This window comes from Podarcis liolepis (assembly GCF_965112155.1).
Source record: "Podarcis liolepis genome assembly, chromosome: 3".
NCBI lineage: Eukaryota > Metazoa > Chordata > Lepidosauria > Squamata > Lacertidae > Podarcis > Podarcis liolepis.
In genome coordinates this window covers 47,812,584-47,838,699 of record NC_139557.1, presented here as the reverse complement: position 1 = coordinate 47,838,699, position 26,116 = coordinate 47,812,584, and the positions used below count along the sequence as shown (strand labels likewise).

The following is a 26,116-nucleotide window of genomic DNA, read 5'->3' as shown; positions in this document are numbered from 1 at the left end:
TGGTCTTTCACCTTTGTATGATGCCCAATGTCACACAAAAAAAACGCTCTATTGTTAAACAGGGCTTAAGGATGTAGATTGAAAAATCAATAAAAAACATGCCACTGCTCCAGATACAAATTGCCAGCAGTCAATAAAAAGGAAAGATTAAGGAGAGCTACAGAACCAAGAAACAAGGCCATGTCTCTACCACAGATCACGTGAGTCATCAAACTCAATCCAGATTTTCTTCCATTCTTCCACTCTGATCAGCACTGATCTTTATTTCAAAGCTCTGAATCAATGCATTCAATTTTCTCAAATATGCTTTATTACTATTATTTTGTTTCTAGGGAGGCTGCTTTTCTTTATCATGACATACTTCATTTGCCTTTTTGATAAGGATGTACTGTAAACTACAGGTCTATATTTTCTTAACCATTTGACACAATTAAGTGTTGTCTGTTTCAACGAGAGCCCTTGCAATCATGAGTGGAAACAAGTTTCTACTCTCCAGCATTCTCTTTTAGGAATGCAAAAGATTCTTCTGATGAAAGAGAGAGAAAACAGCATAGAAATTTAGCATGCCACCCCTAAAGGCACACATACTGATCATGAACTATTTCCACCCTACCTCTCAGAATGGGATATTAAGGGTTGAAAAATCCAAGTATGGATAAACAAAAATCTACTGTCCATGGCTTTTAGCTTATCTTTTCTATCTTTATTCCCAGCTACAACAAAGTTTTAAGTACATATAATAGCATTTGCCTACATTTTTCTTTTTCTCCCAACTTTTGTTTGTTGTTGTTTAGTCATTTAGTCGTGTCCGACTTCGTGACCCCATGGACTAGACCACACCAGGCACTTCTGTCTTCCACTGCCTCCCGCAGTCTGGTCAAACTCATGTTGGTAGCTTCGAGAACACTGTCCAACCATCTCATCCTGTCGTCCCCTTCTCCTTGTGTCCTCAATCTTTCCCAGAATCAGGGTCTTTTCCAGGGAGCCTTCTCTTCTCATAAGGTGGCCAAAGTACTGGAGCCTCAGCTTCAGGATCTGTCCTTCCAGTGAGCACTCAGGGTTGATTTCCTTCAGAATGGAGAGGTTTGATCTTCTTGCTGTCCATGGGACTCTCAAGAGTCTCCTCCAGCACCATAATTCAAAAGCAGCAATTCTTCGGCCATCAGTCTTCTTTATGGTCCAGCTCTCACTTCCATACATCACTACTGGGATGTAGTGCTCTAATTACAAGCTCTTTGGGAACGGAGTTTGTATGTGTTTTATCCATATCCTCTTGGAATCACATGTAGGGCTAGAAGACCAAGCCTACGATCAATCTGCACAGGCTATTGCTAGGGTTTTCTGCAAGACCTGGATGCACCAATAACTTTATCAGAGGATTGCACTTCTGGAAGTGTACTACTCAAATGTTCCATCAAAAAGAAATGAAATGTTTCCTTCAAATTAATAATAGAAAGAAATACTAGCAATTTTCCAAGGTTTTCTAAAAGGAATCCTGAGGGACAAAACTATCTTTATTTCAGAAAAGAAAAAGATGAAAAGATACAATCACGAGAAGCAATAAAATCTCAAGAGAACAAAATATGACACTAACACATTATTATTTTTTCCTAAAAGGCCAAGAATGCAAAGCTGTAACAGATACTGAAATGTAACTAGTGCACTCATGGCAACAGTGCTTTAGAAACAGCTTGTAAATTTTCTTTTTTTAAAAAAAAAAAAAAGTAACACCCAGATTCAATAGAAATGGCTATACGTATAACCATGTATAATTAGAAATAATTGTTCCAAAATACGTGATTTCAACATCTTAAAAAAGCATTCACCCACAGAAATGCTATAGGAAATTAAGCACACTTAAACTTTATTGACATCAAAGTTAGGCATGTTTGGAAGAGCAAAAATATTGCATTGGGGGAACCTATATTAAGTGTCACAGGATCTCTTTACAGATCTTCAATAACTTACAGTAAGACTGTTTGCAAGTCACACAAATGTATGTCACATAAGTGAATAAAATCCAGAGTACTTCAAAATGCACTGGAGCTTATTACATTTGTAGTTGATTTAGAGTTTATTTGTTTGGAGTTTGCTATAAATGTAATTTACTGGATTACATTGTTTTAAACATGGATGCTCTGACTGTGGTTTACAATCTCTGTGTTTGCAACTTGTGTTTACTCAAAACAATTTTAGAACACCAGACTTCACCATAAATGTGAACAAGGCCTGATTATAGTAAACATTCATTTCATTAGCCTAGTATTTTGACCATAACTCAGGTGAGTATACTGACAATCCTTGGACCTTGCAGGAGCCTATTCCATAAACTAGCTTCCAGATTTCACACACGCTGCATGAAACAGTGTGCTTAAACTTAGACTATCTTTGTTTGCCTGAGATTTTCATAGCCATGTTTCTTGCAGTAATAAGTTTCCCACTGCAAGTGTGTTCTGCAAATAATAAAGTGGCCCAGTTCAACCCAATACAGTGGTACCTCAGGTTAAGTACTTAATTCATTCCGGAGGTCCATCCTTAACCTGAAACTGTTCTTAACCTGAGGTACCACTTTAGCTAATGGAACCTCCTGCTGCTGCTGCGCCGCCGGAGCACGATTTCTGTTCTCATCCTGAAGCAAAGTTCTTAACCTGAAGCACTATTTCTGGGTTAGCGGAGTCTGTAACCTGAAGCTTATGTAACCTGAAGCACATGTAACCCGAGGTACCACTGTAGTTCAACCCACTTCTTGGCATCCTTGTTATTCAGATAGCCATAAGCTTTTAAAAGAAACATTGTTTCACTCAATGCCTGTGTTTGTCACAAAATCTGGTTTTAGGCCCATGAAAACCTTAATGTTAAGTTAAAACAAGAACAAAAACCTGATCTGACCCTTATTTGGTTCCTTGTTCAGATTCCTCGCTTTCAGTCTACCAATTTCCAGATAATTCCTCAAAAGCTATTTTGAATCCAATTACTATTCCTAATGTCTGTTGAACCTTGACATCTGATTAAAATTCTACACAGGTGTTGGGAATAAATAGGGTTATAGTTAGTTTCTGGCAGGACTCCAAACACAGCCCTGGGTGGCAGGGTTTCTTCTAGTGTGTTGTCCATAAGAAAGATAGCATAGAAGCCAACTCCAAGGGGCTGTGGGGACTTTGGCTCCCACAATAAAATTCTGTATTTGAGGGGGCTGGATGTGAACAGTGCACAGATACCATCACTTCCCACCCACAGTACCTCCAGTTTGTCTAGATTAAATTTCAGTTTTTTCAGCTGCAACTATTCCAAAGCTGCCTCCAGACACTTGTTTAGGAGTTGCAGAGCCTCCCAGGGACTTGTAACTGAAGAAGAGAGGGAGAGCTTGATATTATCTGTACATTGGTGACACCCTAGTCCAAACCTCTGTATGACTTCTGCCAGTGCTTTAATCCAGATGTTGACCAACATGAGGTACAGAGTGGACTATTTTGATATAGGGGGCCCAGCAGCTGTCCATGGAATGGAATAGAAGTCCCCTAACACTTCTGATATATCATCTGCAGCAGGCTGAACACTGCAACACTGTACTTCTGAAATTCATCCCAGTAAGACAGCTCAGAAGGGTAGTATGCTTGATAATACTGAACAGCCCTGAGAGGTCCAGGAAAGCCAACATGGTGGTATGTTCCCTCTCAAGTTTTTGGCATATTTCCTCCAGCAGGGCAACCAAGTCTATTTCTGTACCCAAACTACACCAAAACTCAGAAAGGAATGGATCCTCCTCCCCCAAAACCACCCAGAATGCAGCGTCCACCATCTTCTCCATCTCCTTAACTAAGTTGCAGCCTGGATAACATATCAAAGAGAACAAGCTTGGTTTCTTAAGCAATGAACTCACCACTGAAGCTTCCTGAGTAGTAGAGACTGAACTCACCTTCAAGGTGCAATTAATCACCTCCAAAATCTCATTCCTCAAAGACACATCAGCAACCTTTATTACTCATGAAGGTCATGGGTCCAGAGAAGAGCTGGTAGGCCTCAAACTCCAAGCACCTTGTCCATTTTTTCAGGTAGCACAAGCATAAAGTTATTTGTAATAGCATGACAGTACAGTGCTCTTGTCTCTACCATCTACTAAATTATAAATTATCAGTGTCTGCAGCCAAGCCATTGTCAATGTGAGCAATTTTCTCTACTAAATGGAAAGCAAACTAATCACAGCAAGTGTTTGAACAATCCACATCTTTGATCTCCTGGGCCTCCCCAAAAGAGGCTGCTAACCACCAAAAGAGCCACAATGGCCAGCACCATGTACTTGCAGTGGTGGCAATGAAGTAAGATTTATTTGCCACCATCGCTGTCACAGAATAAGTGCAAAGATAGGCTCTCGTGTGTGTTCACTATTGTTCAGCCATGCTAGCGATGCATTCTCCATCCTTAACTCACTCTGACACTGTGTTTTACCTGCTGAAACCAAGATATTGATTTCAGGCTCCATGCAGGTGTTGGTAATGTGACAGGTTTAGTATACAGGATTATATGCTGCTCCCTGGCAGGGAATTAAACATAGGGCAGCAGAAGGGTTTCTCTTAGTTCAAGGGAAGAGGGGAAAGGAAGAATCTATGTGCTAGATAAACGTAAAGGGAATGGTGCACAGTTAATTAACAGTGGTTGAATACAATACATCAAAAACCACCTAGCTAGGTTCTAAAGGCCTTACTGGGACTCCTTCCCCTTGCTCGGATAGCATTTATGCATCAGTATAAAAACCATTGGCCCTCATGTGTGCAGTAACATACAAGAGGAAATTAATCAACAAAAGACAGGATGAAAGAGAACACCTCTGCTTAGGATTTGCATATGCTAATTTATTTATATTATATCTACTACAAATTTTGGAAAGTTGTTTGTCTGTTCTTTATGGATTTAGACATCTCTTAAGATATCATAACAAAATTTTGCATGATGATCCCCGAGATCAACAAGGAGATTTTTGACTGTTTGGATACAATTGGACACCATCAAGATGGTGAACCGAACTTTTAAAGACGGCACTTATTTTAACCACTGATTTCAGAACTGCACTGATTATGATTATCATTTTGGTTTTGTTAGAATTCCCAAGTAATGCCAGGCAATTTCCGCTAGTTAGAAATAATTGTTGTAATTTAAATAGAAATATACATCACCACAGTGGGGAAGACTGTGAGCCATATGCCCACTTAGTCCGCTGTCCAAGCGCTAAAAAAGCAACTGTTGATTTTCTTCTCATCCATGGTTAAGAATGAAAGAACTGTGAGACTAGTTCCATGTGTTTCTCAAACCACACACAAATCCTACACCGTAAACTTCTGTCAAAATTCAGGGGAGCCTAACTGTGATAATTACTTAATACTTCTTACAGAAGCTAATTTATACACATTGTTGTTTCAGGCAGTTCTAAAAGTTTGTGAAGTCAGTGGCTAAAGTCTGGTTGAACCATCATTCATATACATGATGAATAGGAGCTGTATACTCATGAAATTGTCTCTCTTACTTAACTCTCTAATCAAACGACTGTATGACACTAATTTTTTGGTGAAGGCACAATGGTGAATGTCATAAGTAACACTTATTTTGGTTATATGGCATTTACTGCTCTTTCATTTTATGAATGTTATGTTTATATATACAAAACATAATTAAGATTATGGAGCAGCTTGTTAGAATAATTTGTTTAATTTATATCATACCCTTCTTCTTGAAAGGAGCACAGAGCAGCAGCTGGTCATATGATGGAGATGGATATCTGTTGTTCAATGAGGAGGGAGGTAAAATATTCCTCAAGGCCAGTTTCATAACATTGTTGGCCCAAGCATCCCATGGTGAACTCCCTCTTCCATGAGTGGGCCCTGGTAGGCTAACCTGGCAGCCGCCACCAGTGGTGAGTAGCAGTAGTAGCATCAGGCAGTTGGGCCTAGCTACCACTGAAATTTCCCACAATGCCACAAACTGATACTACATTATGGTATTGTGCAAAATTTAAATAGCGGCTAGATCCTCCATCCCAGTCCTGTTTGAAGTGCCAGGCTAATTTTCTTTAAATAAAAAATAAAAAAATCAGGCCTTAGCCAACCAGAGTATTCAGGCCTTGGCAGCTGGCCAAGGAAGCCAGGTGCTTACACGAGCCCAAGGGTCGATCCGCCATATCTATCACTTGACATATTTTCCTTGTACTGTTTAACCCTTTGTTATCACCAACGTTGTGGCAAATATTGTACAGGAAGATTGAATCAACACTTGTTGAAATGTGAATAACTGTCATTTTTAAAGATGACACACACAACTTAGAGAAATAGCAAAAAAAGAAAAAGAAAAGAAAAACACCCACCCTTAATCTGTAAATTTCATCAAGAAGGAAAAAGCAAGATGAAACTTTCTGTTTCGCTGTTTTCCTAGACTAGAGCATACATTTCTTTCAGACTTTACAACATTTAGACAAATTGTCTGCAGAAGAAAACTAGTTCTCAGCCTTCCTTCCGATTCTCACCCCCTTGTTTTTGTTAGTTTGTTTGTACAAGCCTAATATTTTTCAACTGTGGAACTTTTATCTGTGAATATCTAAGAAACCTGCCTTGTGGAAAACTAATTACTGAACCACTGAGAGCCTCATAATGTCCTGCATTTAAGTCCTGAGCATCATACATAATGCATAGGAAGTCTTCTCTGCACTCTGATTACAGCACACTGTCATTAAGTGAGCAAATTAAAGATGTGAATAATTCACTGGCTGAGCTTATTGTCAGTGCTGCATTGTGAAATTAGAATTTCTAATAAGTACGGCAATTTTTAACCCAATTAACACAGAGAACATCTTGAGTCTGATTAGTACAATAAAATTTATTACCTTATTCGCTGGCTTCAAAACAGCCAAGCTAAATACTGTATTTAATTATCCACCATTTGCAGCTTTGCACTAAAAAAATGTTTATAAATATACATATATAAAGAAACCTTATGATTTCAAACAAGCTTTTAAATATTTGAGCTAGAAGAAGAAAAATCATTCCTACTGAAATCTATAACAAATCTAGCCAATTCAAACAAGTTACATCTGCACATGCAAGACTTGGCGTGTATATCTTTTTAGCACTAACCATGATGTCACTGTTGAAACCCTCTCCTCTGACATATTCATTTCATTTGAAAAGAAGTAACGTAAGAATCACCGGCAAAGTAATGTTTACAAACAGGAAACAGACACTCACACACCAAAACACACAATGTACATTAAGTGGTAGGTTTCATGAAGCATAGCTAAGGCACATTTGCTGTTTCTTCCTCTTCGGCATTTGAGTCTGAAAAGAAACCCATTTTCAAAAAGCAACACGAGGAGACAAGAACAGGTTTCTTACCTTGGAAGAGTCCCCATTGCCTTTCCTCCTAAATCCAACTCGGCATACAGCATGTTGCTCCTTGGCAGACACAGCAACTCTGCTACCATAAAGAAAAACCAATCTGCTGGATTGCAGCTTTTGTGTCGACCTATTTTCTCTGCTTGTGTTTAAAAAACAAAAATGGCAAAGATCCTAAAAAGTCCAGCACATCTGGCTGTACACTGTAGACTGTTGCTGCTCTACTATGGTCTCCCTTGCCCGGATTCTTCGTCCTGGGGAACTTTAATCACAGAGCTGGAGAGGGGACTAGAAGGAACCAAATGCAACACAATTAAGACATTTAATAGGGTATTTCCTCCCCTCCCCCTCCCCCCATCTTTCCACTGTTCCTGAAGCAACTACCTCGAATCTTGTTTTTGCTTGGAACCTATTTTAGCTTCGTCATGCAGAAAAGAGAAAGTGAGAGAGGATAAAGGTGGTGTAAAAATCAGACAGGCACAATGAGAGACAGAGAGAGACTGGAGAAAGGGGCTTGTCAGTGCAGAAAAATCTGCATATGGAAATCAGGGTTACTCTGGGTACAGATTTATTTTACTGCAGCGTCGTACTTAACTCCCCCCACCCCCAAGACAAGTAACTTGAAAAGGAATAAAAGAGAGAGATGCTCTTAACGGTTTGAGCAAAAGGAGCTAGTTACTTACTAAAGAGGATTTCAAAGATAACAAGTTTACCTTCTGTCACTGCAGCAGCAGCAGCAGCAGGAAGTTAACTTTATTAGAAATGTAAGTTTTCTCCACTTTCTTTTTAACTGATAAGCAAGGAAGAAAGGAAGACTAAAATGCAGGATCATATCAGAACTACAGTAAATTAGAGTTAGTGGGGGGTGTAGTGTTTGAAACCAGAGGTCAATCCCAACATAAGGGATGACCTTGGGTCACTTAGTCTTTTTATCAGCCTAACTTACCTACCAGGTAAGAAAACTGATGTATGCCACCTTCAGCTCCTGGCAGGAAATGCAGAATAAAAATGCAATAAACACTTGGTTACATTAAAAAAAGTGTCTGCCTGGCTATTCAGAATGATTGTAACTTGTCCAGTGGGACATTCAGTCTGATGCTTGGCATGTTCACCTGGTGAGGTTGCCAACTAACTAACTTAAGGCTGAGGTAGCCATTTTTTAAAAAGAAGTCTAGACCAGTTGTCAGACAGGAGTGGGAAAGACACATTTCCCTGATTTCCATTCCCAGTTAATATTTTAAATGGAAAATTTAATGTGTATTTTGCATATGCATTGTAAACTACATATGCATATTGTATGGAGGAAGCCGTTTGATGGTGAGCCATGGAAAATATTATGATAGTGGATTGCTTCTGGACTGACTTGGTTCAGCCGTTGGGGGTCGTTTTGCTGTCGGTGGTATCAGAAGAGCAGTCTGGGCCTCCAGAAACACTCTGCAGTGGGAGGGAGAGAAGGGCAGGAGAACAGCAGCGCAGCAAGATCAATATCATCCCATTTGCCAAACCTGTTGTCAGCCCCTGTGTGTGTGTGTGTGTGTGTGTGTGTTCGTTCTCCATATTTGCTTGCCTGGGTAGTCCACAAGTTAGCATGGTGAACAGGATGAGTAGCAATCAGGACTCTTCATCATTTGGTCTTTGGATATAGATGTGCAAAAAGGGCAGCACATGTCTCTCTGCATCTTTACTGTGCGTAAGCATGAGAGAGGGTGTAGTGGGATAGCTCAGCCAGTAGAACATGAGACTCTCGATCTCAAGGTTGCAGTTTCAAGCCCCACGTTGGGCAAAAAGATTCCTGCACTGCAGGGAGTTGGGCTAGAAAATGACACTTGTGGTACCTTCCAACTCTATGATTCTGGTCTAGTGTGTATGTCAGTCTCTCCTTAATGTGTGCATATGAAATTGTATGGAAGTTTGTAGTTCTGTGTGTGTGTGGTCAGGGAAGCATGCACATCTATAAAATAAGTAAATGTTTTCCCTACACGCTAAAATTCTTTAATCTTGACTCTGTAATCTGTGGCTTGTCTCATTTTACGGAGTTATCTCTTCTATACATTTTGTGTATTCTCTGCCATAGAGTCATTCACTGTCCTTGGGGATTAGACTGGGTCTCACTTTTCTTCATCTGGAAAACAGATAGAACTAGAAAATGTTTTTTCTGGAATGTCTTCTGAACAATTTATTCCTTAATTCTGTTCTGTGAGTTATTTATGAGACCTGACATGGTGTCGATGGCTGGACCACAGACTCCAGTTATCCTATGTGCATACATGCTTAGCTCTTGGGTACTGGTTCCAAGTTAAGTGTATACACGACTGGGCGGCATAAGCATAACTCAGTTCACTCAGAGATAAGTGCCACTTTGTTCAGTAGCATATACCCTGTAGTGGGAGTGCACAGGATTGTGGCATTATACTACAGGTGTATTTTTATATCCCAGGGAACTATTCCCACATACCTAATGGGGCTTACTTTTGAAGAAAAGAAAATGTGCACAGGTGTGCTGCTTGGCTTTAAGTCTTAAGAGTACTTAGAACATAAGATCAGCTCTGCTGGGTCAGACCAAAGGTTCATTTACTCCGGCATTCTGTTCTCACTTCAGTCAACCAGATGCCTGTTAAGACCACAAGCAGGACATAAATACAATAGAATTGTCCTCACTGGTGTTTGAAGGCATACCTTCTCCAATAATGAATGCAATGCACAGCCATAATGACTAGGAGCCATTGATCGCTTCATCCTCCATGAATTAGTTTAATCCCCCTTTAAAGTTATCCAAATTAGCAACCATCACCATATATTGTGGTAGCAAATTCCACAATTAACTGTGTGTGAAGAAATACTTCCTTTTGTCTTGAATCTTTCAGCAGCCGGCTTAGATGATCCCAGGTTCTAGTATAATGTGATAAAGAAGAAAACTTTTATCTGCCCACCATGCCTTATTTATTTATTTGATGTTTATATCGCTTTTCTGCCCTATTGGGAGTCCAGAAAAGTGTATCATCAACATAATTAAAACCAATGACCTACAATTAAATTCCTAACACCAGATTAAACCCAAACCACAATTTAAAACTAAGCAGCAGCAACCACGTAACACAGCAGGTCTGACCACACAATGATTGGGTTCCAATTGTGTATATGCTACTATCATCTCCCCCACTACTCACCTTTTTTAAAAAACTGAAATATTGTAAACTTTCCTCATGGGGGGGTTGCTCCAGTCCCTTTACCATTTTAGTTGCCCTTTTCTGCACTTTTTCCAGCGCAACAATATTCTTTTTGAGGTGAAATGACCAGAATCAATAGAGACTATTCCAAGTATGGTCACAGAGTTATATCATTGGTTTATTGGGTTTTTTTAAAAAATTTGAAAGCACGTATATACTGCTTAACAAGTCAAAAATATCTAAGCGGTAATGATATTGGCAGTTTTGTTTTCAATACTTTCCCATTTTTTCCCTAGCACTTGCCTTTTTCAATATTGCCATACAGTTTAGAAGTGAACCCCATTATAACCATTGTGACTTGCTTCAAACTAAGTATGTATAGAAATTGGTGCATGTCCCTGCATGAGACTGGTGATGAACAGCTGCCTTCATTTCTGCTCTTGGGCTTCTTTGAAGTATCTGGCTGCCCTTTGGCTGTTGGACTCCATGGATCTTGTGTTCACCCAATGAGGCAGTTATTATGTAAGGGTACTTATTCTACCATTTAAGGGCTACCAATTTATTTTCTGATTGGATACTCTTAAATAAACAAAATGTGAAATGATTCAACATGAGAATGCTATCTCCCATCCCTGCAGCTTCATTCTAAGAAAAAAAACACATTATTTCTGTCTGAAATGCATCCATTAGGGACAAAGTGGACAGCTTCCTGGCTCTGTGTTCATTATCGTAAGAAAATGGACAATTCTATTTGTACCACCTTCTTGTCTTTACAAACCATCTTATCACACAGCCGGCGCTCATTCTTGCGCCTGTAGATTTAGCCAAGTATAGTGTTCTGTGGTAACTTGAGAGGTAAGTGGTGGAAGTCCGTATTATGCAACTAAGAGTGCAAAACTATGTATTCCCTTCCCGAGAGGTCCGTCCTACTGTGCTTAATCCTAAATAAGTGTGTGAAGGATTTTAGTTTAAATCTGCATTCCTATGCACACTTAACATTGGAGCAAACCTATATAACAGCCAGTTGTTGTTGTTAGCATCAGTCTGTTTTGAGAGACAATGGATTGCACCTCCAGGGGTGAAGTCAAACTGCTGTACCAGCAGCACTTAAGAACCTCCCCATGACGCAAGCCTGGGCAGTGTGTATGGGGATCTTGGGCGGCCCAGACGACAAGACCCACCCCCCCAGCTTTGCTGATGTAGTCCAAAGGAAAGCAGAGCAATACGTTCGGCAGCAGTTTGGTTGCAAGAGTTGCTGGAAGGAGGTGTGCAAGGTGCCATCCATCTTAGGGGCTCCACTTTGGCTATGTGTAGGATTTACACCTTAGGCTTTTCTTCTGAAGATATCCCACAAGGCAACAAAGCTTTAGGATCAGAGTTTTCGTTCTCCTAGATGGGCTGCCCTCCCAGGTTGAAAAGCCCCATCTACCCCTCTCTTCTCACTTCTCTTCTTGACTGTTGGACCCACTATTGGTCTCATCTGCTCAATGTGCCAGAGCCTGTCTTCACATGCAGGGGAAGCAGGGACGCGGACTTATAAAAAATATTGGGGGGCCCCGGGAAAGCTCATGAATAATAAATAAGCTCATGAATATGCAAATAACGTGGCACCGCCTCCTCGTGAGCGAATAGGGGAGAGCGTGCTGCGCCTATTAATCAGCTCTGGAGCGGAAATTGGGTGGAGCTTTTGCTCGGGAGGGAGGGCAGGAGGCATGCAGCCCGACCCTGTGCATTTTGGGCTGGGGGAGGGGCGGCGATGGCGCTCTGCTGGAGGGGCGCCGGAGATTATTGGGGGGGCAGAGCCCCCCAAACGAATTTTTGAGGGGGCTCGGGCCCCCTCAAGCCCCATGGAGTCGGCGCCTATGAGGGGAAGTCCCTAACTCACCAAGGGTTTGAGATCCATTGGCTACCCTCACCTGGTTCAGCTGGCCAGCTGAAGCAGTTTCCCAGGGTGTGGTTGTAGCTTCTAGGAGCCACAGGTGAGTGCAGGATGAGGACCAAAAGTGAACAAACTACCTCAGGAGCATGAAGTGCCCTCCACCAGAGATACTACCCCTCCCCTTACACCCAAAACACCCCATTGCAATCCTGTACTACTTCCAGATAAGCATGGATAGAGCTGGGCTGTAAGACTTTAACCCACTTAGCATTGTGGCCCACAGAAGCTCTGTGCCACCTGAAGCTGCTGGGAAAAAAGGAAAAGCAAGTCACCAATTTTTTCTGCTACTGATATGCTGGAGCAAAAACAATCAAACAAAATCAAACCCGTTAAAGAACTACTCTTGAGCATGTGCAACTTCTCATTTTAAAAACTCACATATCATAGCACCAACTAGACAACTTGCTTGCTTCTGATAACCTGGTTATAAACACATTAGCTTGGGAGCAGCTACTAGTTTTAAGTATGTTGAGCCACATTTTAATTATTGTTCCTAACTAGTTTTCATTATTCTGTAGTTTACAATTGATGTTTTTAAATGTTTTAAGCTGCCTTGAACCCCAGCTTGGGAGGAAGGTGGGCTAAAAAGTAAATTAAATCAAATTATTATATTAAAACAGCTCTATGCATGCTTGCCTGAGTCAACCAAAGTGAAATTACTGCGACTTCTAGGACGCATTTTGAGTAAGTGAGGAATTGCTCTTTTCGCCATTTATAAGCACGCAGGAACACAATGCGAGACTGCAAGGCTGTTAAAACCTTAAACCCACTAAGTAATAGCAGCAGCAGCAGCAAGAAGAGGAGGAAAGCCCCACGAGCAAGAGTTTGCTCCAGGCAAACAAACCCTGCAAGCTTGGGGAAGGAAAATAAAACGCAGCCCTGCCCGCTTCCAGGAGCAACACTTAAGGAGAGCGCCGTTAATGTGAAAGCGGAAGAAGATCCTCTCGGGGCCTCCGGGTGAGAAAGCAAAAGGGGCCGGGCCTTCAGCGAGGAGGCTCTCCGGCCAATCGGAACGCGCTGCGTCAGCGGTTGCCACCTCCGGAGCAGGCGCTGTTACGCGGCTCTGGCGGCGCGCGGGAGTTTCGGGGGAGAGTTGGCGGCTGTTCTGCGAAAGGAAGCGGCGGGCGGGACGGAGGGGGAGATTGACGTGGGAAGCGCGGGAGGCGGCGGCAGGTGAGTGTGCAAGGAGGCGCTGCGGGGGGGGGGGCAGTTGCCTCTCCCCCCCCCATCTGACCTTCCCACTCTCAAGTGGGGTTTCACGGGGGGGGGGGACGGACGGACGGCGGGTCTCTGGGTGCTGCAGGCAGAGCGTGTTTGACTGGGTAAAAAAGGAAGTGCCGTGGCGCCCAGTGGGACGTATCCTTTTTCATGTACAGTAGTTCTAAACTTTAACCCTGAATCAGGAAGCCTACCTCTCCCATCCCAGAATAATGCTGCAGATTTATACACCACCAGGGCTGGGAACCTCAGGACCCCGGACCCAAATGCAGCCTTCCAGATTTTTCTTGGGACTCCCCCCCATACATCCCTTGCTAGGCCTGCTTTGCACTCTCAGGTGTTTCTGCGTGACTGGAATGACCTTGACCTCCCTCTTGCCTGGATGGAGGGCAGAAGGGGACCTCGAGTTACATACCATTCAGGTTACAGACTCTGCTAACCCAGAAATATTACCTTGGGTTAAGAACTTTGCTTCAGGATGAGAACAGAAATCATGCTCTGGCAGCATGGTGGCAGCGGGAGGCCCCATTAGCTAAAGTAGTGCTTCAGGTTAAGAACAGTTTCAGGTTAAGAACGGACCTCCGGAACGAATTAAGTTCTTAACCCGAGGTACCACTGTAATATTCATTCATGCCCATTGCTCTGCCAGCTTTGGGCCTCGGGTCCCACCATGTTTCTCTCAGAAGGAAGTGCAGCCCTTGGGCCTCTGCACATTTCTGTGGGGCTAAACCGCATCTTCTAAGCATTCATTCATTTTTATTCATTAATCTCCTGAATTCAAAAGGATCCCAGAGTGGTTTACGATGAGTGAAACACAATGAACACCGAAACGTGTACCGAATGAATACTGGTACTGAATATAGCAGCAGACATAGAAAAATCCACACCTCAGTGCCTTTAATCTTGCTGAGTACAGTAGAGGCTTCCTGTGCCACTACAGGAGGGGATTTCACTTTTGGGGTGCCGCTATGGAGAAGGCCCTATCTCATGGCACGACACAGTGAGCCCTTCCTGGTGGTGGAAAAGGGACCCTCCACTGATCTCAGGGCTCAGATCTGAGATCACATACACAAGGGGTAATGTATACCCTACAAAGAAGGGTATACATTAGCATCATCAGGCCGCAATGCATTGCACATATACTGTGCTTGGAAGTTAACCTTGTTGAAATTATCTACCTCTGAAATAGGCTGTTCTGAGTATTTCTTAGTCACCAATGAGGGGAATACAGGCAGCACATACTTAGGGGCTTGGGTCTTCTTGATTCTATTTTACAAATGCCTTTTACACCCACCTAATCTCTCTGCAGCCACCATGAATGCAGTGTACAAGCTCCTTTAATATGTTATGTTGCTGAAGGCACACATTCAAAATCAATTGATGTGGATTAGTTTATCTGCTAATATCTGTTAGTCTCTCTTTTGTAATCTCAGGTGGTTAGAGGTGAGAGGAGAGCAAGGTGTCCCACATACTGAGTGCATGATTATGAACGAAGTGGGAATTTTAAGTTTGTGCATAACTGTGAACATGGCATCAGAATCTACTGCGACTGTGTTTACTGTAACAATGTGAGCCTGTATTTGTCACATCATGCACGCTATCATTTCAAAAACCCTCTTGAAATTACCCACACTCAACTGATATAAAAAATCTGCCATAGCACCACTATTAGAGATGAAATGATTTGCTAAGTTTATTAGGTGTCTGCTTGTTCATTACAGTGCTGGGCACTTGACTGTACACAATACACAATTTCCCAGTCTTTGTTTTGAAATTACTGATTTGCCAACAATAAGTAAATATTAGAAAATAAATTATAAACAGATGGTTTATTTATTATCCTTGCTTTGTAGTTAACATACCCACTTGCATGATAATGTTAATCACAATTGTGCCAAAGAGATTTTACTTGTAGCTTGATTTTCTTATGATAAATTGATATTTTCCAATTGTACACATACAAAAGACACTGGAGGAAAGAAGAAAATAACATTTCTAAATGCACTTTACATTACTTATCAGACTTCATAAGACGAACCTGGCTGGATCAGACCAGAAGCCAATTAAGTCCAGCGTGGTTTCCACAATGGCTGACCAAATGCCTATGAGAAGTGCCTGAACAATATGTAAACACAATGTCACTGTCCTTTTTGTGTTTCCCAGCAGCTAGTATTCAGGGACATACTGCTTCTAATACTGGGAGTAATTTATAATAATCATAACTAGTAGCCACTTACAGACTTAATCTCCTTGAAGTTATCTAGTTCCCTTTTATAGCCATCCAAGTTGACAGCCATTACTATGTCTTGTACTGTATTGGCAAATTCCGTAATTTAATTATGCACTGTGTGAAGAAGAGCCACCCATTCTTGTTTCAGCTAATCTTAAATTGAGACATGTTCCTTTTGTTTATTTTGGCTGTACTCTTTATTTGTACACGTGCCTAGGATTGAACCCAGGTTTAGGTAGACATGCCTAGGATTGCGCTGTAAAAGAACTACACACAATTGTATTCAATATGACTTACTTCCAGGTGAGGCTGCTGCCTTAACCAGATAAACAAATTATAGAGGGCCTTGTAGCTTACAATTAGTATGTATATGTGATTGCCGCGAACAAGAAAAACTTAGTTGGTCTTTAAGGTGCTACTGGAAGGAATTTTTTTATTAAGAAAAATTTGGAAAGATACAAATACACTCCATGTTTAAGATTAAAATTATATCTAAAAGGCTTAGGAAAATAAAGGGTTTTTCCTGGGGATGAAAAGACAAAGCCGTTATCTAGCAGACCTCTGGAGAGAGGATTCCACAATTGTGTCTGGGGCTCTAATTGTGTAGTCTGGTCTTGGTGGCTATATTATGCTAGAATTGCTAGTTTTATTAATAGAGAACCTTTTCTTAAGATGCTTTTAAATGTTATTTATTGCATTTTATATAAATTGCTGTGGGAAGCATTTTAATTTTGAAAGGGAGTATATAAATTTGTTAAATTTAAAAACCCACACTCAGCTTTCTGGGGCACCACCACCAGGAAGGCCCTCTCTCTGGATCTCATTGGTCTCACCACAGATGGTGGGGCACCAACAGAAGGTCTTCCACAGAATATAAGTTATCCTTTTAAGCCTTATAAATTCTTCACATGCTCAGTGTCCCATTAGGAATTAATGAGGAAACATTTCATAAGTTTTATTTCCTTATAAACATTGGGATGCTCCCCAGGTTGAAAACTTACTGCTATTTGGGATATCAGTGGACATTTATTTGCAAACAATGTTTCTAGCTTGGCTTCATATTCTAGTTCTGTAACCCAAATGTAATTGTGACAGTTTCACATTTAGAAAACAGAACAGACACAAAACATGTACTATGTTACTTCAGAGAGAAGTGTGAACAATGGATGAAGATTTCAGTGCTCCCTCGGCGCCTTCATCACTCACTGAGAGCTTAGAGATGGCTATGGAAGTGGAGAGACAATGCGCCAGACTCCTCAGTTTCTCCTGTGCATCAGACACCACAAACGGAGGGAAAAGCTTTTCTGCTGATTCTTATTTAGCAAGTGGGTCTCTTAAGAGGTATGTAAAACTTAAAAATGTCACCCTTGGGCTTTTGTCTTGAAAATACTATTGGGCAGGCTTGACTTTACTAAGAATGTTTCAGTGGCATAATTACTTTGAGTAGTATTAAAATCCCCTGTGTGTGAGTGTGTTCAGGACTGAGAGTTTAGAATGTTTAATTAGTTTCTTCTAACAGCTGCTGTGTGCCACAATGATCCCATTAGTGTCTTCGACTTTTGTTTGAATAGAGGGTATGGGAGCTCGTTCATACGTTACTGACGTAGCATAGCTTGATGCTGGGAAAAAAACAGTTTCGTTTTGGCTTTTTGTTGCAGTGGTAATAAATTCAGATGCTGATGCAGTGCCAGTGACACAACAGAACTGCAGTACTGGTCTTGAGAAGTGATTGGGAGTTCTAGGTGTCCTATGCAAATGGTGCATGGATACATTACTAGTGCAGGGTCTTAACACAGGGCAGAAATCTGTAACAGCAACATCATGTTAGCAATACTTTAGAGCAGCTAGTGTTCCTTATATCAGCCAAGATTAAGGAGCTAGGGCAAGTTGTAGGGTTTTGTGCTCCTTCTCCATTCTGGCTCACATTTCTTCCATTCTGTGCTATGATTTCACCAAGGCTTTCATCAGCATCAGCCAGAGCCAGGGCTTGCAGTTAACCAGGATATGAAGCTGACTTCAAAGCAGAACCTGCTTTGTTGAATTATATTGGTGCCAACATAGGAGTGTGCATATGTGTGTGGGTCAGCAAGTGTCAGTGGTATAGATAGTGGATAAAGGGTCGTGATCTCATGACAAAATAATACTAGTTCACAAGTTCACAAGGAAAGCTCCTTGGGAGGAGCTTTCTGGGTGTGGAGGGACATGGGGAATGCCACCTGAATTTCAGTAATAATGGTATCCCCCTATGTGCCTTCTTTGATACTGTGGGGCCTGTTCTGCACTTTGGTAGACCAGGGAATTAAGGGCAGTGAAACGGGTAGATGACAGCTAGAGTGCAAGCAGTGAAAGATGTGCTGCAAAGCTGCCTGAGCAGGAGTGAAACAATATAATCACGGAAGGAGGCCCACTTCTTTGCACCAGTCGCATCCTCAAGTAGCCATTCAAGTTGAGCTTTTTCATTCACTTCTACTCCAGAGCATTTTGCCAGCTTCAGCCATTTCAAGATCGGGATAACCAGTCATTCATGTACTTGTAACCTCCAGATTGGATTACTGCAATACATTTTATGTGGGGCTGCCCTTTATGTTTGTTTGGCAGCTGCCTCTGATGCAAAATGTGGTGGTTCAACTGCTCCCTGTTACACTGCTGCTGTATGAATTGCACTAGCTGCCAATTAGCAAGTTAAGTTCAAGCTGCTTATCAAAAGGGTATACAAAGCCCTATGCAGTTTGGGACCAGCAGGCCTAAAATACAGTCTCACCCCTTATATACCCAGTTGATCACTGCTCTGCAGGAATCGGGTCTTTAGTGTGGTGGCAACTGTCCTTTGGAATTCCTGCCCGTTGTATATTAGGCAGGCACCATCTCTGTTGTCTGTTCTATGGCTACTGGAAAGCTTCGCCTTTCTGCAAGCCTCTTAAGTGGATATCTTTATCCCAGTCTGCATCTGTATTGGAACTGTGTTTATATATGAAATTGCTTTGTATTATTTTATATAGGGAACATTTTAAAATTGTTTTTACATTTTTCTTGTCTTATGGTTATAACTTTTATTTTTTATATATTTGTTATATTTTTAGTTTTAACCTTTGTGGGGACTGTATGATAAAGGGCAGGTAAGAAATCTAATAAAATAAATAGCATTTTAAGAACCTGTGAATAATGCTGCCTATGTTTTTCAGGGTTTTGCTGGGGCTGGATCCTTTTCCAAATGACTACGAAGAAGACATCATAGAGTTATTTGGTTTCCAATGGGTTACCGAAACTGCTTTAGTTGAGTCTTGTACACTTCTCTTTGGATTATTTAGGTATGGTTTTTTTTAGTATATTTATCTCCATAGCATGTATACTGAGCCAAATTATTGTCCTCTAAATATACAGCACTTTTGGAGAGATTGGATCTGAGGGCTTTGTTAGGGTCTTTCGAACATAAAACATTACTTTATTATTGTGGTACATTGTTGCTGAACCTTGGGAAATGGCCATGCTGTTGCTTGTGTCACACAAACACTTTTTAAAAAAGTTCTTATTGAGTAAACATGCATAAGTCACACTAAGTTCAATGAACTTTCTGGTAATTGTGCTTAGCATTACACTTACAAGCTTGTTGCTGTTGTCAGCGCAAAATGGCTGCAATGCTCCAGAGCCAGGCTTCCAGGTGAACTCAGCAACACAACATCAGCATAGTGCTAGTCCAGTCAGAGTGAAAACATGCAGCAATGCCCACAGCACAGAGTGACTTAACAATGTAGCATCCCCACCAGTCATTGCATGGTTCACAGTGCAGGCAAGGGCAGAACCATGTCACTTGGCAACAGCACCACCAACCAGGGCACTGCATTCAGACAGAGCATCACCAGCTCTTCATGCAGAAGGCCCCAACTTCAATCCCTGGCATCTCCAGTTGGGGTGGGAAAGGTCCTGGTCTGAGGTCCTGGAGAGCCACTGCCAGTTAGAGTGGACAAGGCTAAGCTAGATGGAATAATAGTCTGATTTGATATAAGGCAGCTTCCTACGTTTCTATGGCTTTAAGATCTTTGGGGGAGGCCCTTCCTAGCATCTGATGTCCAACAGCTGTACATTAGCTGGTGGCATGGGTCTTCTCTGTGATAGGGCCCTAATTGGGAAACAGCCCACCCTGTGAGGCAAGGCGACCCAACTTTTCATACCAAGTGGGCAGCAAGAGTACTTCCACACGGAACCAGAGGTTCACACACTGCCTTTGGCTTTGCTTGAGGGAGCAAGGCCAAAATTTGACACCACCGCCAGCCCTTGCATTGTCTTCCCAATGTCCCAAAGCAAGGCTCTGGACATTGGGAAAGCAGCTCAAAGGCTACCAGGGTGAGGGGGCATCAAATGTTGCTGAGGGCTGCCCCAAAAGGCCTCAAGGGCCACATGTTAGACCACCCCGCTCTGAGGTATGCCTGTTGCTGACTCTTTTTCCCATTTTGATGCCAGCTTATTTGCTTTTAATTCTTTCAGCCATTTGGCAGGTTATTAGCTTTTCAGCTTCAGGCTAATGTAGCCACCATGCGGTTTTATAGGTTGCATTTATGTTTTTATATTTACTCTGTTGTTCATTTATTGTTTTGCGTTTTAAAGTGAGCTTCACTGTACCCTGCCCTGAGATCATTTCCAGTGGAGGGTGGATATAAACATATTATTGGGCATTGCCACATCATATGATCCAAAAGGGGGTGATATGCAGGGGAGAACTGAGAAGTAGACTGATGCTACTTAACCATTCTGCTACTCCAAGAATAGAAATGCCCTCTAGATGTTGTGGACTACAACTTCCATAATTCCTTACTCTTGGCCACGCTGCTGGGCTAGATCGAAAGTGTCGTCCAAAACAAATGAAGGGCACCACCATCTACCTTGCAAATTTATTCTTTCCCCTCACCAAACCATTTTAAATATATTTTCTCCTCAGGAAAGTTCTGGAAACAAGCCTGGCTGAGAGAAAAATAGACTTGAAGAGGGAGGGTTTTTTTTTTTAAAAAAATGAGAGAATCTATGGTCACTGTGATAGAAAAGCACCCCTTCCTCCTGCCTTCACTTGTCATTTTTCCAACCCTACCCTGCATTCATGTTATATTAACATGTGTTTGGGAACAGTTTACTGATCCCTGCTTGTGGCTGGTTGCAGCTACATTATGTGGCCCATACTAATTACAGGATGAGATCATGGGTTTACTTTGATGCCTGCCAGTTTTTGAAACATTGCTACTTCTCTCTTGGTAGTCATGGGGCCTGTGGGTTTATTGGTTCTTGTGTATGGGGTTCATTTCACAAATTGCATTTGCCCCAAACTGGAATATAATATTTTCCTCTAGTTCTAGCCTTGACCATAGCTATCTATTTAGCATCTGTATTACTGTTAGATGAGGCTACACTTCAGAATAGTTTGACATTTGAAAATTGCATCCAGTGCAGAATGGATCTGCCTGCTTATTAACTGGCATTTCCTGTAAAAGGCACCTTACTCCTGTTCTGTATGATTAGCTGTGGCTGTCAATTTTTTTTTTAAGCAAAGCCGGGGATTCAGGCTAAACCACAGCCTGGTTATAAAAAGTTGCTTAACCTTTTGTTGAGTATGTTGTCTCCTTTTGTAGCAAGTAAATTTAATAGCCCCCGGACAATGTGCCAATCAGTGCCAAATGCTAAATAACTTTAGTAAAATTTTCTGTTGAAGATACAGAGCCGTACTTAAGATCAGAAAGCATATATAGCCAATGCCACATCTAGAGTTGGAATTGCATTTTTCTGATGCTTTAGCTCTTATCTTAAGCTCATGGTGGGGAACCTCAGGGGCTTACTGGGACCATCAAATCCTCTCTGTATGGCTGTCCCTCTCTCCGGGCCACACCTCTCACCAGCCTTGCTCTACACCCTCCTGAGGTAGCTAGAATGTGTCATTGAACTGTAATACTACCTCTTGCTTGCCTGGGTTGGGAGATTATATAGATGTGTTTTACACACACACTACTTATTCTTTGGCAATCACTCATAACTGAGTAAGCTTGTCTTCCATGAACAAGGTCTTAACAGTGAGTCCATAAGTGACTGTGGAGGACAATTCTGGATCCACAGGTCCTTCCACAGTAAGGACATAGGTTTCCAGGCCGGGGTTGATCACAGTGAGGGTTTGCCAAATGTGCCTTTCAGTAGGTGACCAGTAGATTCATATCTGCTGCAGCCTTCATCTGTCTTCACAGTCGTTGTAACATACCACTTACTATCTTCTGCCGATTCTGCCATTGAGGACTTCTTGGATCACTCTTTGTCTAGCTCCTCCCCTTTGACCTTACCATCTTGGGTGACCCTGCTGGGGATACAAGACTCCCAACGGCTTCACTCACAAGGGTCATAGGAACGTGCAAGCCCACTCCCTATGACAAGGTGATGATCCAGCAAGTGACCATCACACACACACACACACACACACACACACACACACACACACTCTTTTGCCTGGTTGGAATGTAGTTTATTGTACAAAGCCAAGAACCACATCCATTGTCCCAGCAATCACTTGCAAGCAGCCCTCTGGAAATTGCCCATGAGGAAATGAGGCCCTGAGGCAAAAGCAAAAACAAAAAACCCACCCCCCCATCTCTATCTTAAGCCAAGACAAATATAGACTTCCCTTGTAGTTTCTTCAAATCTCTTGTTTATTTCCCTTGTTGTGTTTCAGCCTGCCATACATTAACATAGTTCTGGTATTCCCATACTCTCTGTTAGTTAAACCAGGAATAAGCACTAACAAACTCTTTTATGTGGAATCATCATTATCTGTAGGAGGTGATCAAGGGATCAGGCAGAGCATGCAATTTGGCTTGATTTTTTCAGTTTTTTATGTACCTTTTGTTTCAACTGTTAGTCGATTTACCCCAAGAATGAAGAAGCTATTGGTTGATTTTGATGAAAGAACCTGATTTTAGATTTCAATTTTTTTTTGTTTGTATGTGCTTTCTTTGTTGATAGGCAACAAATACACAAATTGGAAAACCTCATTCCACCAAGTTTATCTGACTTTGGTAAGTTTTTTTTAATGGTTCTAGGTTGTTTGTGCCTTGCTATATATTTTTAGCAATAAATATTTTGTTTGTTTGTTTTAAATGGAACCTTCCCCTTTCTCTTCCTCCAGTATTCAAAACTTATGAACTATACATAATTTCGATGCACTGACTTGATATTTCTCATAAGTGAGCCCTATTAAAAATTGCTAACCTTTAAAAGAAAAACTTTGTTATTGCAACAGCCATAATAACCCAACGGGGGCAGGGGGGGATCACAATTGGCTTTGTCCTTGTCCTCACCTATGGGTAGTGGATCACTTGATTAAAGTGATGACAAATGCTTGGACACAAAGTGTAGCCATCCTTTGGCATAATGGATAAGTAAAGAACACCGTCAGTTGGCTAATACATTGCACATGTTGAGTTGGCATCCATAAAACATGGTCTTTAAAAATGTTTTGAAAGGTGCATGCCAAATCCCAAAGCTCTTTGAAGCATTCATGTGCACATGGATGTACCCTGTCCTGGGATTGTTTATGATGAAGGGCAAGATAAACATGTTTTAAATAAATAAAGAGCAATCATGAGACAGATTTATTGCTCTATACACAGGAAGATTTTTGTCTACAGTTTCCCATGCACATCCATCAGTGCAAAAATAACTGAGGGAGGATCAATCCCCCCTACTCATGCATTTAAGCTGTTGGATCAGGGCCAGCAAAGCTGAAGCATCAGATGAACTACAACTTGCTTCCTCCTATTCTATTTTAGCTTTTTGAGGTTCTTCTGTTTCCATCTTTTGTATGGAATTTCTTTCATTAAGGTACAGTTCTGACATTGTGTATACATCAGTGCCACTTTAAATAGTGAGCTGTCAGTATGTAGTAACATAACCATCCTAGTAGTGTTTTCCATGTCACAGTAGATCTCTTGGGTATTTTTTAAAGGCATGATGTGTGTAGTAAGCTGCTGCATGTAAACAGCTTCTTTGCAGAAAGGTTTCAAACAGTTGCCATGTGGCCGCTGATTATTTCCCCTTATGTGTTAATGTTGTTGTCTATAACTCTTTAATTTTATTTAAATTGAGTGTCCATATGACGTGATAGAAATTATTTATTCCTGTTTGTTCATTTGTATTTTTTATAATCAACTTGCACTCTGTTTCCCCTTCAGTTTGGGGAAAATGGGTTATGTCAATGCAGCATACCTGAAAGCACACATTCCTAATTTTTGCCTTGGTTTCAGGTCAGGCTGCAGAGCTTCACTGGGAAGCCCAAAACATCAGGCAGCAGTGCATTCAGTTCCTGCAGTATGTGAAAATGTTCATCTTCAGGTAGGTTGTCAGACATGGTTCCTGTTTAATTTTTGTTTGCATAGTTGGTGCTGCATGATATTACATGTTAACATCTTCATTCAGATATCTGGTGCCACACGAAGCAGAAGATGAGTTGCTTCATCCATTTGAAAAGCAGGAAGCACAATTCCCTTCATTACTTGTTGAGGAACTCCATTCTTTGACATTGCACGTTGGACACCTGCATGAACTCTCTAGTTGTGTTCTTGGAGGATTGACTGTTCCACCACAAGCAAAGGTTTTGACTCTACTTTTTGTTGTTGTTGGCGCATATAGACATTTCTAGTAGGCACATATTATAATTTAGAAAAGAGGCATTATAAACTTGCTGGCCAGTTATTCTTGCAAGTTCTCTCTTATCATATTGCCAAGAAAGAGACATTTAGTGTATCCCACCAGGGCAGTGTTATAGCACTATATTAGCACTAACCTAAGACATGCACCTGAGTTACATCACCTAGTGGGACAGATAATTCCAGTATTGTTTAGTAGTGCCACGGTGATATTTGCATGGTGGCTATATTTCTTGTGATAATGCTAATATGGCAGCGAAATGATTGAGCTGCCCATCATTGCTTTCAGTCACATACGTTTTTGGTAGAATATTTTAAAAGTCCACTCTAAGTAGAACTTAGTTAGATCCAGTCTTGTGTTAACATTTTGATAATAAGTTACACTTCATGCCCCATTATAAAAATTGCAACCCCACTTCCAGAAAATGAAAAGTCATTTTGCCTTTTTCCTGAACATGCGACATTTAAAACCAGGGGTGGGAGGGGCAGGGGTATACCCACAAACACACACATGGAGGTTGCTTTTCAAACCTTTGCATAGTTAGCCTGATAGTCCTGGTAATGAAGGGTTCCCATTCATAGGAATGTTCTTAAGCTTCTTCAACCAAAGTCTCTTTAAAATATTCTTCAGACCTTCATGCTAATCATGCACTCATCTGAAAGAAAGAGCCTGTGATCCTGGGGTTATCGGGAATATTTTTTTGCAATGTTTTCTTTTAATTACAGTTATTTTCCCCATCATGGCACCTGATGCATCTTCATCTAGACATCCACTGGTCATTGTTGGAAATTCTTCATCTTCTTGGTGAAAAGATGCCAAGTAGGTTTTGCCTTTGCAATTCATATTGTTCTTTTGCATTATTTGTGTGTTGGGTTCTATGGGAGATGTTAAACTCTTTGGTTCAAAAAGCACGTGTGCAAATTATTGGGAAAATAGTAGTCTGGAAAGTAAATCAGCACATTTTTTAAATTAAAAAAATCATTTAAAAAGTCAATTTATCTCTTCACAGCAAAACTCCATTTTTACATCAATTTTACATCAATATATCTATCCACAACTTATTTTAAACCAATTAAAGCATATTATTTGTCCTATTGATTTCAGTGGAATTTCTGATCTATTTCTGCATGTGGGTGTTCGTACTGTAATCTCATCTTTTGGCTAATAACCCCTCACTTAATTTTCACACATGTGTTAGTCTTTCAGTACAACCCTAAACCAAATCTATTACTTGAAAGCAAGAGTTAGTCTTTAGTGTTCTTAAGTTCATTTGAAAGGCTGGCAACCATGTGTAGGCCCCTGTGCAAATTGACAGGATATTCAGTAAGCCCTTGCTTATTGTCCCTTGGACATCCTCCCATTGTGTTAGGAGTGAGTTGAAGTGGAGAAGAAACCAGCAGGTTGTAAGGCAAATCCAAAAGCAATGCTCAGCAAGCTAAAGGATTCCATTCCAGTGTGCTGGTACCCTTCCAGTACAAAATGCAGGTCATTTTATAATGGGAGCCTCTAAATTTTC

General features: G+C 41.3%; 2 protein-coding genes across 3 annotated transcripts in view; one reads left to right on the top strand and one right to left on the bottom strand.

The window, feature by feature from the left end:
- LOC310704367 (uncharacterized protein) overlaps positions 1 to 7,966 on the bottom strand; it is a 375,036-nt gene extending 367,070 nt beyond the window's left edge. The window contains exons 1-2 of the mRNA XM_083497727.1: positions 7,761 to 7,966; positions 7,377 to 7,652 (exon numbers count right to left, since the gene is read on the bottom strand). The gene's annotated coding sequence lies outside the window, so the exon portion shown is untranslated. The remainder of the gene's footprint in view (positions 1 to 7,376; positions 7,653 to 7,760) is intronic.
- Positions 7,967 to 13,498: 5,532 nt separating this feature from the next.
- MMS22L (MMS22 like, DNA repair protein) overlaps positions 13,499 to 26,116 on the top strand; it is a 79,051-nt gene continuing 66,433 nt past the window's right edge. Inside the window, exons 1-7 of one of the 2 annotated variants that reach the window (XM_083497621.1) lie at positions 13,499 to 13,655; positions 17,078 to 17,271; positions 19,113 to 19,238; positions 22,918 to 22,970; positions 24,198 to 24,285; positions 24,370 to 24,544; positions 25,326 to 25,419. In XM_083497621.1, coding sequence (XP_083353747.1) covers positions 17,093 to 17,271; positions 19,113 to 19,238; positions 22,918 to 22,970; positions 24,198 to 24,285; positions 24,370 to 24,544; positions 25,326 to 25,419 — 715 coding nt within the window. In that variant the 5' untranslated portion in view covers positions 13,499 to 13,655; positions 17,078 to 17,092. Of the gene's footprint in view, positions 13,656 to 13,769; positions 13,817 to 17,077; positions 17,272 to 19,112; positions 19,239 to 22,917; positions 22,971 to 24,197; positions 24,286 to 24,369; positions 24,545 to 25,325; positions 25,420 to 26,116 lie in introns of those variants that run through there. The other variant, XM_083497622.1, reaches the window with a different exon arrangement.